At 43.1% G+C, this 18,244-nt stretch overlaps 1 protein-coding gene across 1 annotated transcript; it reads right to left on the reverse strand.

Annotated features, from left to right (window-relative positions):
• Positions 1 to 16,046: 16,046 nt before the first annotated feature.
• On the reverse strand, positions 16,047 to 17,895 carry LOC127328383 (E3 ubiquitin-protein ligase WAV3-like). The gene has a single exon (XM_051354986.2). The coding sequence runs from the start codon at positions 17,874 to 17,876 to the stop codon at positions 16,047 to 16,049; it is 1,830 nt and encodes a 609-aa protein (XP_051210946.1). The 5' UTR covers positions 17,877 to 17,895.
• Between the last annotated feature and the right edge of the window lie 349 nt (positions 17,896 to 18,244).

Below are 18,244 nucleotides of genomic sequence, written 5' to 3' on the forward strand. Positions count from 1 at the left end.
AGTCAACTATGCTTAAACCAACTATTCTTTTGACTTGAGATGGGTATTCACTTGAGAATAATCCTGACACACTTGAGTCAATCTTTCTTATCTATCTTTCTTAGGTACAGTTGATTAGTTATTTTGCTTCATTTCAAATTAGTAGAACACCATTGGAGCTTAAGATAATGGGTGGTAGTAGACCACAGTTGGTATACAACACATGGTAGTCCAAAGAGAGGATACAACCATAAGGAAGATATCCTATTGGAAGTAGTATACCAATGCAAGTAATGGTTAAGTAAGAGTCATTTAAAATGTCAAATGACTGATGTTAAGTAATGTAGATAAGTAATATGAGGTAGTATATACCTATGATGAGTCAATCATAGGAGGTAAGGAAGAGTGATAGGAATCATATAAGTCTACTTTTCATGGTAAAGTTGGTAATCATATATGATTCAATTGAGAGTCATGATGTGATAGAGTAGAACATCATAAGTACGATAACATAAGTATGATAAGGAGTAGGATTTAAGGAATAGTTCGAAAGCTTAGGCCTTAAAATCCTAATAACGGTACTGAGTATGTTAGAACCATAGTCCTTAATTTAAAGAAGGCTTATTTAGAGCATGTCACATAGAGAAATCCTAGAGTTATAGGTGGTATATTCTAAACAATCATGTGTTTAGAGTAGACATGTTAGAACTAATTGTATTATAGGAAGTAGTCCTCAATAGCACATATATATGGTATCCTATTTTGTTAGTACTTCCAAAGAAAACTAGGTTAAGTTCAACTATTCCAAGCCATTTTGTTTCAAGTTTGTCTCATTGCAAATGTGCAATTAAGATAAATGTTGAGACAAATAGTAGAAATTCACGTATTTGTGCTAAGTATCACAACCTAAACCTATCTTATGTGGTGTATATACTACACATCTGAGCCTGATGTTTAGGGATGTCTTACCCAACTATTATATTCAGGCCTATAAGGATGTGTATTATAAGCACAAAGCTGGATTTTCTTGGATTTTATTGGATTTTCATTGATTGACTAGATCCATACATGAAGTTTGACTTTGATATGCAAATGCATGTTGCAATATCAAGCTCCTACTTGATGTTATAGGTCTAGAGGGTAAAGGTATTCGTGTGAGGAAGTGACGAACTCTGAAGATTTTGAAGACAAGATGAAGGTTCACTAGAAGAAGGATGTAAAGTTGTGGGAAGCCACCACAATAATCTGAAGGAAGGACCAATCAAAACTCATTTCTATCCTTAATCAAGGAGTACTTCAACATGGAAGTACCATGAAAGTGAGAAAATAGTGAATATGGAGCAGTAAAAGTGGAGCCATATTCACTATGAAAGAAGGGAATACAAATGAAGTCACTTACAATACTATTTTCATAGTGTCAACAAGTGGTTATCTTGCAAAACAAACCTTAGAAGAAGGAAAATAGAGAAGTGAAGTCGCAGCTGATATAGGATAATCATGAAGAGAAAGTATGTGAAGGGAGGTATATCTTAACTAAAACTATAAAAGTAGCCACAACTGGTAGGTAGATGTGGACTAGAACCATAACATAGCCACAGCTGGTATCCAATAAGCCACATCTTGTGTTAGATAGTCTGCAGCTGGTAACAAATAGTCCACAGCTTAATCGTTCTTTCACTCTAAAGGAAAGAGGGATTCCGTAACTGGTATTCCGTAGCTAATAAATATTTAGTCGGAGGATTCACATCGGATACCCACAACTGTGTGGATACACCGCAAAGAATTATTCGTGAGACTTTAGAAAGGTGCAAAATATAAACCAGACTTAAACCAATCTTCTACCTTGGAGTTTAATGATCCGAAGAAAAGGAGTTTTAAGATCATTAGTAAACTCCAACGGGGAGAGGAAGGTTGAAGGAGAAGTATTAAGATATGATTTGGAATATGAAAGACGAAGAAGAAGGTCTGAACTAAGAGGAAGTCCGATCCTATTTTCATAAGATTGGTGGAAGTATCCATATAATAGTACTCTCAGGAGGTTGTCAGACCAGAAGCCGAGGTTCATATCTCGAGGAAGTAAGGGTTATACCTTAACTTGAGTGGGTAATTGATAATTACTCAGAAGCAGAAGAGCTCAAGTAAGTCTAAGTTAATGAAGTTGGATGAAGAAGATGTCGGAGGACAATCGAAGTCTAAGAAAACAAAAGACCGAAGGGTTTGACCATATCAAACATAAGCCTATTAGAAAGATTCCTTTCATGGAACCTAAAGAAACCAAAAGGAAGATAACTAGTATGAACTAGAAGCCATGATTGGATGGACTAAATGAGTCTAATCCATTCGTAGGACTAAATAACCAGGACCATGCCTATTATAAATACCTTACGAAGTACCATTACATTCGTTATGGCAGTAAGGGAAAAACAATACCTTACTTTAAACCAATCCTTTAGACTTAAGGTTTGGGCACCGCAGCTGGATTATCGCAGCTGGTATAACCAAGCTTAGAGTACCCAAATAGGAAGACGTCACCACAACTATTAGTAAAGTCCATTAACACAATAAGATGTCCTAATACAAAAATCTTTGTAGAGTAAGCCTATAAACTTAGAGTGTTGGAAGAAATCATAGAATTGAAGAAAGTATCAGTGCCAGACATCAGAAGACTCCAGGAAGGATCTGGACAAGGGATATATTCAATTATATCTAATGTGATCACCATGGAGTTGAAGGATGGTGATCTGTTCAAGACATTTCAACGTTCCGAAACATGAGAGCGTTCGAACTTCGGGACGAAGTTCAGTTTAAGGGGGAGAGTCTGTAATATCCCAGGTTTAGAGGCTATAAAATGAGAGAACACCAAAGTGTGCATTGCATTCATGCATAGAAAATCCGGGGAATTTTCGCGCTTTCAAATAAAACTTACCACAAAGAATCGAAGTTTCACTTGACTTGCTGGAATTGAAGTAGATCATCAAGTCAAGTGCTATAAACTTCACTGTGATCTTTGTTAAAACCTTATTTTGGGTAGACATAATTTGATCCATAGGTTGAATCAAAAAGGAACTAGAACTATTACACAACACTTAAAAGTTAGCAACTACCTTTGTGTGTAATTTAATTCACTTATAAATAAGGTAAACCACAAGGTCTAAATTACATACAAGCTACACATTCTTATTTAATCATAACTTATTAAATACGTGGAATATCATAAAACTAAATCCATTTACATTGCGAATTATAATCCAAACTACTGGAATAAAATTACCTATGAGTATTTTGGAACTCATATGATCATGCCTTGGTGAAATCAAACCCACCTATCCAAAATTGAGGAATAAATTTTAACCTTGACCTTTTGACCAATTATATTATAAATCCAATAGAATATGATATAGTGACTCATCCACAATAGTAAAACCATCCACAAGATATTTAGTAGCAAATGCCACTTGGCTATCCAAAAATAAGTCATATGAGAGGATAATGATCTTGCCACATGGGATGAAAATATCTACATGACTTGCACTCCAAGCTATGCCATCTCATGCTCAAAGGATTGCTATGGATGAGGACATGACACCCAAGCACCTTACTCATCAAACCAACACAAGAGTCACCACCTATGTGTCATGATACTAGAGCTTGCCCAAGCCTATAAATAGAGCCACACCCTTCATCCATATGATCACCTTGTAGCATGATACAAGGAAACCAAACACTTGAGACCTTCCACATGCATTAGATAGGATCAAGATGAAGAAGCTAGGAGGTGGAGGCATACCACAAGATGCAGGTTTATCAGATTTCCGGAAGAACAAGCTACATAAGATACCAAGGTAGAATCCCTAGGCAAACCATATAATTATAGGATCATATCATCATCTCCTGAGTAGGACCTTAGATTATTAAGTGACATTGAGAAGTGAGAGAGATTATATATGCTAACTATATCCATGTCTATCCTAGAGAATATTCGAGTAGTATTAAATCTTACTTGTTCAAACCAACCTTTAATCCACGGAGGTGAAAGCCATGTTCTATTAGTGAAACTACTAAAACCCTAGACCACATTAGAAGACCAATCCAAGTATTACTTTGGATTATAATTAGAACCTTGCCATGCCTCATGCTTATTTAATACTTCAAGTAGTGAAGTATTCCCAAAACCCTAAACCTTGTCATATGGAATCCATCCCACATAAAATAACATGTCCTAACTTGTGTATCATGTATCACAAGTAAAAGCCAAACCATATATACTTAAGGACTAAATACCATTTGGTGAGTAGAGTGAACCAGTATCTAGTTCTACTTGGCTTTCCAAGTACTTGCTTAGGGAACCAAATGAAGTAGTATTTTATAAAATAGCATCACCTTAGCAAGAGAGTTAATCATGATGAGTTTAGGATTCATTTAAAATAATTCAAGCAAGAGTTTGCTAAGCAAGATTATTTAACATAGAGTTAAGCCAAATATTTTCTTAAAACCCTTGGAAACAATTCTCTACATAAAATCATGCACCAAACCCATTCTCATTACCATTTAATTTAAACTCTAGCCATAATTAAAATAGATATGAACAATTAATATTTTGTTAAGCACACTAGTTAAACCTAATAATATTTCCACTATGCACATGTTCTAAATTTCAAACCATTTAAATAGATTTGGTTCCTAAATTAAAAAGGGAATTTAAATAAATAGCTAAACCATTTCTATTTTACTCAAGCTTCACAAGATATCAATTAAATCCTAAACTAAATATTTGTTTAAAACAACAAGATTGTACAGTGAGCATTGTCATCAAGTTATATTGATTTTTAAATATTTTAGAACTTGCAAAACAAAACAGAATTCAAATTTGAATTCAACTAACAAATTAAAAACAGAAAATAGAAAAGAAAATAGAAAAGAAAAAGAGAGAGAGAGGGGCTTACCAGGCTTACCTGTCCAGCCGAAGCCCAGAAGGAGCCCAAGACCAGCACCACCTCCACAGCCCAGAACTAGCCCAGCCCACCAATGAAAACGACCCAAACCACCGTATCGTCTCGTCGAGGAAGAAAAAGGTCTTCGTCTTCCTCCTGGCGGGCGACAGCGCGATGGAGCTCGCCGGCCACGTCCCCGCCGACGATAAGATCGACCCTGGACGTCGCAGGCCATCTCAGAACCTCGCCCAATCTTTCTCGCGTCCGAGTCTATCTCTTGGCGCCAAGATTCACGCCCAAATCACCTCAGTTGTCATCAAGGCATCCCGGCCACTGCCGCCGGCGAGGTGACGAACTAGACCTCGTCGTGGCCTATAAATACGCCCAGAGCTCCGCACTGAAACCCTAATGTCTCGCTGCCTCACCATTCCCTCTCTAACCTACCTAGACGACCACAATCGTCCGCAGCACCTCGCCGGAGTCGAGGACGAAGAGCAAGATTGGAGCCACCCCGGAGTCCGTGGTGTAGCCGTGGTGAACCGGAAGGGTTCACTGATCCTCTGGGTGCGAGGAATCGAGCAGGAGCTTCCTCTGATGGCTCAATTTGAGCAATTTGTACCGCAGGTGGTCGCCGGGATCGGCGACGGTGAGCTCGTCTCCGGTCACCTCAAGCCTCACCGAGCCCACCAACACATTCAGGTGACTCTTGCGCATCTCTGGACCCCACTATTGCTTCCTGGCATCAACCGTAGCCGTAGTTCGTGTGCTCGCCGGAGTAAACCGCCGCGGGACATGGTCGCCGGCGTAGCTTCGGTGATCCCCTCGCCAAACCAACAACACCATCGTGCTCAGTAGCTCGAGGGGAGTCGGAAAATCCTGTTCGCGCGTCCCGGGAGGTCATAAATCGGCGGCGCTATTTCCGTCTGGTCGCCGGCGACAAGCCGCCGGCGAAGCTGACGTGGTCAGTTGGCCCCACGCGTGGCTGTTGACTAGTCTTCGCCAGCGTGGTGGTCGACGTGGCCTAGACCCCACTAGTCAGTCACTGGGGTATCACTTGACCGGGTATCTTTAGTGTTTCTGTTTATAATTTAAATCTCAGAAAATCACTGAAACTTTGCTGAAATAGATAAAATACATTTTAACTCAGAAAAATATAAATTATATATCAAAATGCTCACAAAAATAAACTCTATTCAAATAAAATATAAAATAAAAATGTGTGTCAAAATATAAATTCACTTATTTTATCAATTATGCCCTTTCAATTGTTTCAAATCCAATTTAAATTCTACAATTAGGAAAGTTTCAAAAATTAAATATTAGTTATTCAGTAAGAAATAAAATGTTAAGATTAATTTTCTTAATCATATTTTCATCAATTAAAAAAATTAGTGGTAATCTATAAACCCTAATTTGCAAATTACCATTTACTATTTCTTTAAATAATAATAAAGCAAGAAAATACCAACAACTAATATTATTTTGGGTAATCCAAAACTTGTTTAGTTAAGCATCTTTAGTTAACAAGTTAAGTATTTTAAAGTGTAATAACAATTGTTAAGCTTTAGTTTTTAAACCTAATTAGGAGTTACCCTAATTATTAATTCTTGTGAAAAATAATAAAATGTTAAAACCATTATTAATTTTGTTTCAAAATAATCAATGACCACATCTCTATTGTCAAATATCATTTTAAGAATTGGATCATAATTTAGAAACCTTAGTTTTATTCTAAGTTAGAAACTGGATTCCATTATTTTATGTGTTCATCCTAAATAGTTGCAATCCTAAAACCCTAGGGGTTTAGCTCATGTAATCATATAAGTTTCATCTATACCTATAGAACCCTAGTAAGAAACAAATGAATGCATGCTTATGATCCACTAGCATAAACCAAGTCACATGAGATTATCATTTCATGTTCCTATTCTTAATTAAAACCTATATGATTCACTAGTATCACTTAGGTATAAACCCTAACTTGTTAATTGGATTAGTACCATTTGATCACCATACCACACCATTAAAATCAACCTCAATCATCAAACCCTAGTAGAATCATAAGGATAAACCCTAGTACCAACCTTGTGTAGCAATTCACATCACATGCTCCTATTCAACTAAACCCTACTGAGGAAATGATAATTCACTTAGTTTAGAAACCATTAGAGATTACTTGGTAAAGCAATTGTAAAGTCATAGTAAACCCTAACTCATAGCAACACCTTGACCATCATTCTTTGATATGATAACCATAATCAACCATAGTAATAAACCTGCTAATACTTGTTACATATAGACCAATTCTATTTAAGAACCCAACTAGTTCCTATTAGAGAACTAAATGAATCCAATAGTAAACCCTAGAAAACCATAGCTCCTATGTATAGTAGTTCATATTCTTATTTAACCTGTTCTTCAAAAGTTATTCTTTTGAAGTACAAATGTCAATCAAACCATAGAAGCCATAGTTCTTATTTGAAATACTTCTTATTTCTTAAACAACATGTTCTTCAAAAGTTATTCTTTTGAAGTATAATATAAGTAATCATCAACCATGTCCTGTAGAACTTAAAATTGACAACTGTTCTTCACATATTATTCCACTACTATTCTTTATGTGTATGATTATTATAAGGTCTTATATCACTTGATTATGATGCTAATATAACCAAACCCTAATAAGAACCTTATTTGAGAACCATTCTAAAAGTGCAACCAACCCTAAAGAAATCTTTAAAACTCATACATCTTAAATCATCGAGGTTAGGTTACGCTCGGGACGATTGCATCTCATACTATGCATTATAGCATCTTTGCCAGTTCTTTAACCATTGTCCTTACCGGACGATGATGGTATTTCAGCATTTGGACTTCTCACGTATCGAAGCTTTTGCCTGCATAATCTTGCAGTCAAGAAAGGCAAGTTCATCGCTTGCTCATGTCATTTGATTATTTTTATCAAACTATATGCAAAGTACTATACTTATCACTCATGCATTGAAAAGCAAATATTATTTTACAATCATGAATATGACTATGTGGTGGGCAATGGAACCATGGTATGTGTTGATATGGTGGAGGTTCCATTGCATGGGTTATATCACCCTAGGATTAATTACCAATGCCGTCCAGTGATTCTAGCGCCGTACAAACCGCGTTGACCATGAGATCTATAATGGCTCTGGGGAAGCCAGCCGTATCTTTTCCCTTCTGCACGCCAACGGATCTGTAGAGCCGGTGGGGTGTTGGAGGCACCACCGCAATAGGTTGGGATATCCTTTTAAATCCCCATCCATTAGTGATGATAAGCTCTACGATCTATGAAGGATTGTCCGGAGTACACCGTGAGTAAAGCCGTATTATCGGGAGAAGTCTACTGGGGGTGTACGGTTGGACAAAAGGGTGGGTTTGCAGTCGCGGAGAAGGCGGTGTGGGCTTGGATCTTACACCTGGCCTCACACCAAAGGAAGTGTGGACGAGCATGCTACTCGGTTGGCAACAAGGATAAGTTCTCTTATGGGAAAAGTAACGCACCTCTGCAGAGTGTATCAAATTGTGGCTGTCACTCCCTGTTCCGGGAAGGGAACTGCGAACGCGGCAGGAAAGGAACTCCATGAAGTTCTAGTCAACCTGTGAAGACTGACGGGCATAGTTTTCAGAATAAAATAAACCTTTTGAAGAAATGTTTATGAAAACTTGCATTCGCCTATGACTTTCTGGTCTATGGCTGTAGTTAGTGCATGATACACCTATTTCCTAATATGAACTTGCTGAGTACGCTCGTACTCATCCCACTCTTAAATCCCCTGCCTAGCTATGGAGGCACCGAAGGAGAAACTACCGTGGAACTCGAAGACAAAGGAGTCAACTGCAACAAGATGAAGAATCCAATCAAAGAAGTCAATGGAGTCAACTTCTGCATCAGCTAGAGTGTGAAACTTAGACTAGTAATAGAGGGAAACCTTTCCCTAATCCTAGCACCTAAGTAGCTAGAATTCTATAGCAAGCCTAGTATCTCTAGAGATAGTGATAGCAATAAGATAGACTACGAGTCGTTCTTCTGGAGCTTTATTTGAAGTTTTACCTCACTGTAAAGTAGGAGGTTGTGTTGATCTTATGTAAACAGCTCGTGTGTACTTCTATAGACATACCTTGGACTCGCATATGTTTCTGTTGTACCACTCTGAGAGATGTAATATGAGTGGAACGGTGTTTCACTTGTGTTATGTCAACGACTTGTGTACTACACCATGCAGTGGTACGCTGGGTCACCACACATATACTCCTCAGCAGAATGGTGTGGCGGAGAGGATGAACAGAACCATCATCTCCAAGGCTCGCTGCATGTTGTCCAATGCTGGTATGCATAGACGTTTCTGGGCTGAAGCAGCCTCCACCGCTTGTTACTTGATAAACAGGTCACCTTGTATTCCGCTTGATAAGAAAACTCCTATTGAGGTATGGTCTGGTTCACCTGCTGATTATTCACAGCTGAGAGTTTTCAGTTGCACTGCTTATGCTCATGTTGATAATGGAAAGCTAGTGCCTTGGGCTGTTAAGTGTGTGTTTCTTGGTTATGGTTCAGGAGTTAAGGCATTACAAGTTATGGAATCCTGAAACTAAGAAAGTTTTGCATAGCAGGAATGTAGTCTTTAATGAGGCTGTCATGTTTTTATAAGAGTTCATCTACAGATGTTACTGATGCTGTTGATTTTTCTGATAATTCTGATGATGAACAACAGAGGATTAGCGTGCAGGTGGAGCACGTGGAGGAGAAAGAAAATGATGTTGCTGAAAATGATAACACTGTTGTTCAGCACTCACCACCTGTTTTGCAGCAAACAAATAGTTCCATTGCTGCTGATAGACCGAGGCGTAACAAAGGTCCACGTCCTCGTTTAATTGAAGAATGTAATCTTGTTCATCATGCTTTGAGTTGTGCTGAACAGGTGGAGCATGATACTGAACCTGCTACATATGATGAGGCCGTTGCATCCGTTGACCGCGTGAAGTGGATTTCTGCTATGCAAGAGGAGATGCAATCGCTTGACAAGAATGGCACATGGGATGTTGTGCCCTTGCCTAAACAAAAGAAGGCTGTCCGCTGTAAGTGGATATTTAAAAGAAAGGAAGGTTTGTCTCCTAATGAGCCTCCAAGGTATAAGGCAATGTTAGTAGCAAAAGGTTTCTGCCAAATTCCAGGTATTGATTATAATGATGTATTCTCTCCGGTTGTGAAGCATAGTTCCATTCGTGCATTCTTTGGTATTGTGGCTATGCGTGATCTTGAGCTTGAGCAGTTAGATGTGAAGACTGCTTTTCTGCATGGTGAGCTTGAGGAGGAGATATACATGGACCAACCTGAAGGTTTTGTTGTGCCTGGTAAGGAGGATCTTGTTTGCAAGTTGAAGAGGTCCCTTTATGGTCTGAAACAGTCTCCAAGACAGTGGTACAAAAGGTTTGATTCATTTATGCTTGCACATGAGTTTAAGAGATCTAAGTATGATAGTTGTGTTTATATCAAGTTTGTTAATGGATCACCAATATACTTGTTGTTATATGTAGATGATATGTTGATTGCTGCCATGAGCAAGAAAGAGATCACTACTTTAAAGTCACAGTTAAGTAGTGAGTTTGAGATGAAGGATCTTGGTGCTGCTAAGAAAATACTAGGTATGGAAATTACAAGAGATAGAAAATCTAGTGTGTTATTTCTTAGTCAGCAAAATTACATTCAGAAAGTTCTTCATCGTTTTAATATGCATGATGCAAAGTCTGTTAGTACACCAATTGCTTCTCACTTCAAATTGTCAGCATTGCAATGTCCTAGTACTGATGAAGATATTGAGTACATATCTCGAGTTCCATATTCTAGTGCTGTTGGTTCCTTGATGTATGCCATGGTTTGTTCTCGTCCTGATTTATCATATGCTATGAATTTGGTCAGTCGATACCTGGCTAAAGAACATTGGAAAGCTGTTCAGTGGATTTTCAGGTACCTTCGTGGCACATCCAAAGCTTGCTTGAAGTTTGGCAAGACCGATGAGGGACTTTTAGGCTATGTGGATTCAGATTTTGCTGCCGATTTGGATAAGAGAAGATCTCTCACAGGTTATGTGTTCACTGTTGGTGGATGTGCTGTGAGTTGGAAGGCAACATTACAATCTGTTGTTGCCCAATCTACAACCGAAGTAGAATCTATAGCAATTAATGAAGCTTGCAAAGAGTCTGTTTGGTTGAAAGGTTTGTATGCTGAGCTTTGTGGAGATGATTCTTGCATTAACTTGTTTTCTGATAGTCAAAGTGCAATATACCTTACTAAAGATCAAATGTTCCATGAGAGGACAAAGCACATTGATATCAAGTACCATTATGTTCGCGACATTGTTGCTCAAGGTAAACTGAAGGTATGCAAGATAAGTACTCATGATAATCCTTGCTGATATGATGACAAAGCCAGTTCCTGTGTCCAAGTTTGAGCTTTGCTCGAGTTTGGTTGGTATAACTGTTTAGCCCAAGTGGCTGTTGGCGCCAACAAGTGTTTTTCCTTTGTTGTTCAGGAGATTGTTGAAGTTCATGCTACAAGATGGAATTTGTCTCAAGGTGGAGTTTGTTGTATTGTGATCCAAATTCATATACTAAAGGGAGGCTAACTTCTGACGAGTGAAGCGAGGCCCGTCGCCGGAGGCTTGGGCCGAAGCGTAGCGGAGTTTGAAGTTAGCCCATACGTCGTGCCCTTTAGTATATGAATTTGGATCACAATACAACACCTCAGGGATGCAGAAGCGCGGTGTCGCCCTCCCAATTGGTCTAGTGAGGACGATGGAGCGGAGGCGCAGGGCCCCGATCTAGATTCTTCTTGGGCTCGATATGGGTTTTAAGGGCCGGGTTAGTTGTGCGGCTGTCTTCCATGAGTGGTATGACGGTCATGCGCGGTGCGATAACCTGGTATGTGCTAGCTAGTAGTGGTCCACTGCGCTTCTTTGTTTGGGTTGGAGGTGGAATATGAGTGCTTCTCCTCAGGTGCGTTGGGAGTTCGTGGACCACAACGTTATGGCGATGATGATGCATGAGGTTTTACGGTGGGGGTGGTGTGGATGATATTTTAGTTGCCCCATATCCGGCGGGTAGTGCGTGTGGTGTGCGGAAATACAGGCGACAGTCTTGCATGCCGGTGCTGGCGACGACAACGCTCGTGGGCGTCGTTTCTCTTGTTGGAGGCGTTGAGGTGTGTCGGCACTTCCCCGCTCCCGCTTTGTTTTGGTGGTGTCTCCAAGTGAAGGCCTAGGTTCGGAGTAGAATCGGGGCGCACAATAGAGGCCTCTCAATGTCGTCCCTCTCTTGGGAGCATTGCGCTTGGATACATGATTTGCGTCTTCTCGTCGCCCTCCTCTGGGCTCATCGTTGTCAAGGTTGATATTCCGGGGCTGAGAAATCAAATCCCCCAGGGGACGCCCAACGTTGTCCATGTTTAAAGCATCTTCGCCGGCGGCTCCCAATAGCGATTCTAATAGATGTATGGGTATATGGCTCAAAACGGGATTCCATCGGCGCCTTCATGTAGGATTTCGTTATTGGGGTCCCTTTAGGATCCGCACGCGTCCATTCCCCCTTCTCCCGATCCGTCTCCCATCCCGCTGGAATGCCATTGCCGCTGTCGCTGTCGCCTCCCTGTGTTTGCCTCACACCCGTTCACCTAGAAGCCCCACCACTACATCCGACCATCTCACGCCTTTCGCCGCATTGTGCCGGTGAGTCAGAGCGGTCGACGAAGGGCGCCATAGAAGGGCCTACCGACGGTGTATGGTAGCGACGACAGGAGAGGCGGTACCGCCGGATTTCTTCCTTTAGGCGGATTATGAAATGGCAACACTGTCAATTGTTCCGAAAATCTCACGTCATGGTTCTGTCGGAACAATCGACGGTGTCGCCATTTCATAATCCGTACAAAGGAAGAAGTATGGTGGTGCCGCCTCTACCATACATCGTCGGTAGGCCTTTCTATGGCACCCTTCATCGACCGCTCCGACTCACGGCACAATACGGTGGACGGCAGCGTCGTTTGTTCGCTCCACCCACACGGTGCTCGACGGTTTGCCCCAAGGTACATCGACGACGACACGATGATGATGATGCTATCAGAAGAGGAGGCTGATGCCACCGCCGGCAAGCAACATCATACTTCGACATCATATAGTCACCGTCCCTCGGCGTGGTTGTTCGAGGGTTAGGAAGGCTTAGAACAAGGACCGGCATCGGCTTACCGGCTAAATATTGCTTGACTCTGCGACTTCAAAGACGGCACACATACGACACAGGATTTTTGATGACAATTCAGGATGAACAAGGAGCTATTCATGCGGCTTGTGTTTGGCGTTAGGGATTATGCCACCTACTTCAAAGATGACGGGAAACATACCACAAAGGATTTTCGGTGGCGGTTCATGATGAATAAGGAGTTGTTCATGAGAATTGTGTTCGCTGTCCAGGAGTATGCCACCTACTTCATGAGCAAGAATGACTGCACCAGACTGTGAGGCTTCTCATTAGTTTAGAAGTGCATGGCTGTTCTGCGTTGCCTTGCGTATGGAGCTCCTCCAGATGCACAAGACGACTATATGCGTATGTCAAAGTCCACATGCTTCGAGAGTGTCTACATGTTCCGTTGGGTGTTGTGGTGGTGTCTGACTACGAATATTTTAATTTGATACGAAATAGAAAAATCCAAAATTTTGGGGTGTCGGCTATATTGGATTCATCGTTGTGGGACTGTTGTCCCTATACGAAGGGAGCTGGTGCTGGCGACCTCAATAGCGATGCGCCGACACTACTGCCAGTTTCTATATGGGTGCACTGGTGAAGATCTTAGCGCGCCACATTTGTTAACTCTTCTGGATTTAATTAGGATTCCTACCTTGGTGATGCAAGTAGGACCCCAACCTGAAATTTTGCGCTGAATTTAATAGAAAACCCATAATGATCCTATAAGTGAAACTAATAGGATCCCAACACGAACTATGCCTCGATGCCAATCTGGCCAAATTAGGTAAGTATATTCCATGACCAAGCACGAAGCATGCTCACATGTGGACATGAGCAAATCAGTGCCAAACAACACAAAATACAGATACAAGTGTTCCCGACGTATGAATTAGATTCACCAAACCAAGGTTCAAAGAGGGGATACAATCCACACAAGAGAATCAAGCTTGGGAGGACTACATACTTTGGGGTAGAGGAGCAAGAGATGAACTCGTATGGACACGGAGGATGGGGACGAGCCGAGGAATGAGATGAAGCTTGTTCTCTTCTGATCGATCCCCTTTGTGGTTGACCTCTCGTGTTCCTTTATCCTCAACTCTTCATGGCTTGATCTGTTGGGCCAAGCCCATGTCCACAGCCGCCAACCTCACGCCCCCCCACGGTCGGAGCAGCGCCGGACCGAGCTGGTCTCGGCAGCCTCACCATGGCAACGGTGCGTCCCGCCTCGTCGGGCTCTCCAAGTGCATGGTGGGAGGGAGAAACTGCCGCCGCCAGCACCACCCGGGCTTTGCCTAGCGGCTCCCGGGGGCGGCGGTGGTGGGGTAAGGGAAGGGGGGGGGGGGGCTAGACGGGCAAAGGAAAGCTATCATTGCATACATAGTAAAAACTAATTTGAAAGGGTCTGCATCCAACTCAAGTCTAACGAGTCTGTCTAACTCAGTAATTGTTAGATAATGCCCCTTACATTTTATTAGGTCAACAATAGCAGCCCTAAGGTCAGGATCAACTTTCTGACCAATCTGCACACCTTCAATTGGTGTCCAAGAACTTTATTGATTTCCAACTAAACTTCGAACCCCGGACGAGTTGAATTAAATATAATTATACACAACTTTTATACTCATTTTTATCATATTGTGGTTCTATCAAAAATATGTTGTATATTACTTAGTTAGGATTGTAAACCATCCAGTAATGTTTTGCAATATTTCTTATTCCACTTTCCACTATATAGATACAAATATAAGGTTGAAAATGTATATGAGTTGCGCAAAAGCTGCGCTTCTATTCTAAGATATTGCCTTAATGAGAAAATTACCGTCTCAAAACAGAAAAGAAAAAAAAGACATCCTTCAATTTTTTTCTTAGGAATTTTTGAAAAATATACTCCCTCCATCTAGAAAAAGGTGTCTCAACTTTGTCTAAGTTTGGATGTACCTGATTACATCTAAATTTAGACAAATTTGAAATATCCTTTGTTAGACGGAGGGAGTAGTATATATGTATATTATTGTTTGAATGTTCTATTCTATTCCAATATTATTAAAAATACTTGAAAGCATACAACCTAAAAAATATATCAATTGAGGTGTATAGTGTATGGTTAGGTAAGCAAATATATAGAAAGTTCTCGAATATAAATTGAATAGTTGGCATGGTCATTTTTCCCATGGTCTAATGTGTCAAGTTATAATGGGTTCAATAATAATTTAGTAATAATGATCTATATATACTTTTCAAACAAAACAAGAAACATTACTTCACCATGTACTTGCGGCATCAGAAAGTAACCCAACGTTCCAAGATCTGAATGATGGTTGAACTCCTTCATTTTTCTGCTTCCAAATATGCCAACATGGGAGAGTACCAATTTCCAGATCTTTTCCAGATCCACTTGGACGATGGAGTTTGTTAAAACTGAGCACTATAAATCTTTCTAGGTACATATAAACTCCTTTTGTTGGAATAAAATTCCGCCTGTCAATCTGGTCTTGTTGAATTTGAATGAATGAATGCACGAATGACGATGCAATCAAACAGTGTAGTTTTTTTTTTTACGTGAAACGGTGTAGAATTTGATTGAACACCAACTTATTTCTTAGCACCAAATTTGCATTAGTAATTGAGTCTAGGTGTCCAAGTTAGCCAGCTTCGGTATCATGCATACACCTAGATCATCACATGCGATTAAGAGAAGAGAATTCTTAATGCAGATAACTTCATAATGTGGAAGTCTGAAACAATTAATGTGAGAACCATATATTGGCAACAATGATACGTACCTACTTTATTATAAGATAACAAACCTAGGTACGAAGTAGAGTATAGTTCAAATGCACTGCGCGACTAGCTAAAACATCAATTTAAATTTTAAAGGTATTTGCCACGTTTCCGTTGTGGCTTACTCTGGGCTTCTGGCTGGTGCCGTTTGGGAGTCTGGTGTGGCGCCGTCGCCTTCCGCTGCTCGCGCGATCTCTTCACCATGTCCTCCATTGCCGGAGTGAAGTACGCCTGCGACTTGCACCGCGACTTTCCCAACGAGCCGCCGGCGCGCTGCCGCCCGTGAGAGCTCATGCTGGAGAAGAAACACGCGCGCCCCGTCGTGTCGTATTCCCGCCGGTTTTCCACGCGAGCGGCAAGTTCACACAGCTCGTCCATCAGCGCCGTGCAAGTAGCTTCGCCGGCCGCCCCCGGCGCGGAACGCTGCACGGCCTGCAGCCGCGACCGCAGTATCCGTGCGCCGCTGGCATGTTCGCCGCGATCAGCCGCTTCCCTGGCCGCCGCCATGTCTTCGGTTGCCGCCACGCGTACGCGCTCACGCTCGACCTCCATGGACGGCTCGATGTGAGTCACCACAACCGGCCTCTGGACCACGGCGTCGTCTCCAGCGACGTTGGCCGCCTGCCCTGTCGCGGCGTTTCGGTAAGTGCAGCTCACTTTGACCAGCCTGGTGTGGTCTCCTGCAGCTGCAGGTACGTCCACGAATATCAAAAAGCGCCTCTCCTCGTCGGCGTAGAGCTCGCCCACGTCAACCGACGCAGCACGGCCACCGTCGTGCAAGCGGTTTTCATAGCGTCCAGACTTGACCTCCCGGACGCGCACGCCCGGATGCAAGCACGTGACCTCGATGCGCGCCTCCTGCACGGTCACCGTGAGGAGCCCGCCGATGCACTGCGCGAACGAGTCCTGGACGACCGTCTCGTCCTCCACGAAGGAGAACGTTCCACCGGTGGACTCCGCGACGGTGTGCATCGCCGCGGCGTCGTGGTCGGCGCCGAACCCAAAAGTATGAACCGCCGGAGTCCTGCTGCCGGATCCGGCGTAGGTGAGCGAGGATGGCACGAGGTTGATGTAGTTAGCCGCAGCACCGTTTCTACCGGCGGTGAACGCGTCCCGCCCGTCGGAGAGAAGCATGATACTCGCGACGGCGTTCTTGCCCCGGCGGTCATCGAGCACCTGGGCGGCCACGCGGAGGCCCTCGCCAATGTTCGTCCCACCGCGTGCGACGAGGGACTGCACGGCGAGCTTCGCATCAGCCTTCCCCTGGTCCGACATGCGCACGAGACGGATCCGGCGAATCGCCTCGTCGGAGAAGGACACGACGGAGAGGCGGTCGGCGGGTCCGAGGTTGTCGATGACGAACCCCATCGCCTGCTTCAGAAGCTCCAGCTTGTGGCCCCTCATGCTCCCGCTGACGTCGAGCACCGTCACGAGGTCGAGCGGCGCGCGCGCCGCATCGGAGGCGGCCGCAGATGGCGCCTTGGCGTGCACGAGCACGGCGAAGTTCTCACGGGCCGCGCCCTTCGCGACGGCAGGGAACTCGCAGTGCGTCGTGAGTACCACTGCTCCTCCGCCGGTTGCCGCCGCGGCATTCGCCCTGACGGTCGACTCCTGCACCTGCTCGTCGTCTTCGTATGTGCTTCGGGCCACCTGTCGGGACCAAGCCAGCGGCGGAGGGCGCGGAGCACGTCGGCCGTTCACAGGTGGAGGCCGTGGGGCGGCGGTCACGGCTGGCAGCACGGTCCAAGACGCCTTGCAGAGCGGGCAGTTGTGGTTGCCGTGGGCGACGCTGGCGGAGATGCAGCGGAGGTGGAAGGCGTGGGAGCACTCCGCCACGAAGCTGGCCTGGCCGCGGACCATGCCGCCGAGGCAGATGGCACACACGTCGGCGTCGCATGCTTCTGCCATGGATCGAGGCATCGAGCGAAGGAAGGTTGGATCTGATGTACGTAGGCTAGCTAATTGCTGCCTTGCTGGGCTGAGATTGATCTGGTTGTCGAATTAAGTCGGCGTATATATAGCACTTGAGGTAACGTGACCGGCGCGGAAAGGAGACGAAATTTTCTTCGGTTTTGCTATGTCTCAGTCAACTGAGAATTCCTTAAGTCTCAGTCACCCAAAAAAATACATTTGAGTTGCACTTTTCTGTTAAAAAAGTGCAATTGCACTTTTCTACTAGAAAAGTGCAACTGATCCGAGTTGCACATTTTTTTGAACTGCACTTGCACTTTTCTGAGGTGACTGAGACTTAAGAAAATCTCAGTCAACTGAGACATAGACACACCCAA

Source organism: Lolium perenne, chromosome 2 (genome assembly GCF_019359855.2).
Source record: "Lolium perenne isolate Kyuss_39 chromosome 2, Kyuss_2.0, whole genome shotgun sequence".
NCBI lineage: Eukaryota > Viridiplantae > Streptophyta > Magnoliopsida > Poales > Poaceae > Lolium > Lolium perenne.

What these genes read in the sequence shown, in the direction of transcription:
- LOC127328383 (XM_051354986.2), bottom strand. Translation starts at nt 17,876, where the DNA reads ATGCCTCGATCCATGGCAGAAGCATGCGACGCCGACGTGTGTGCCATC.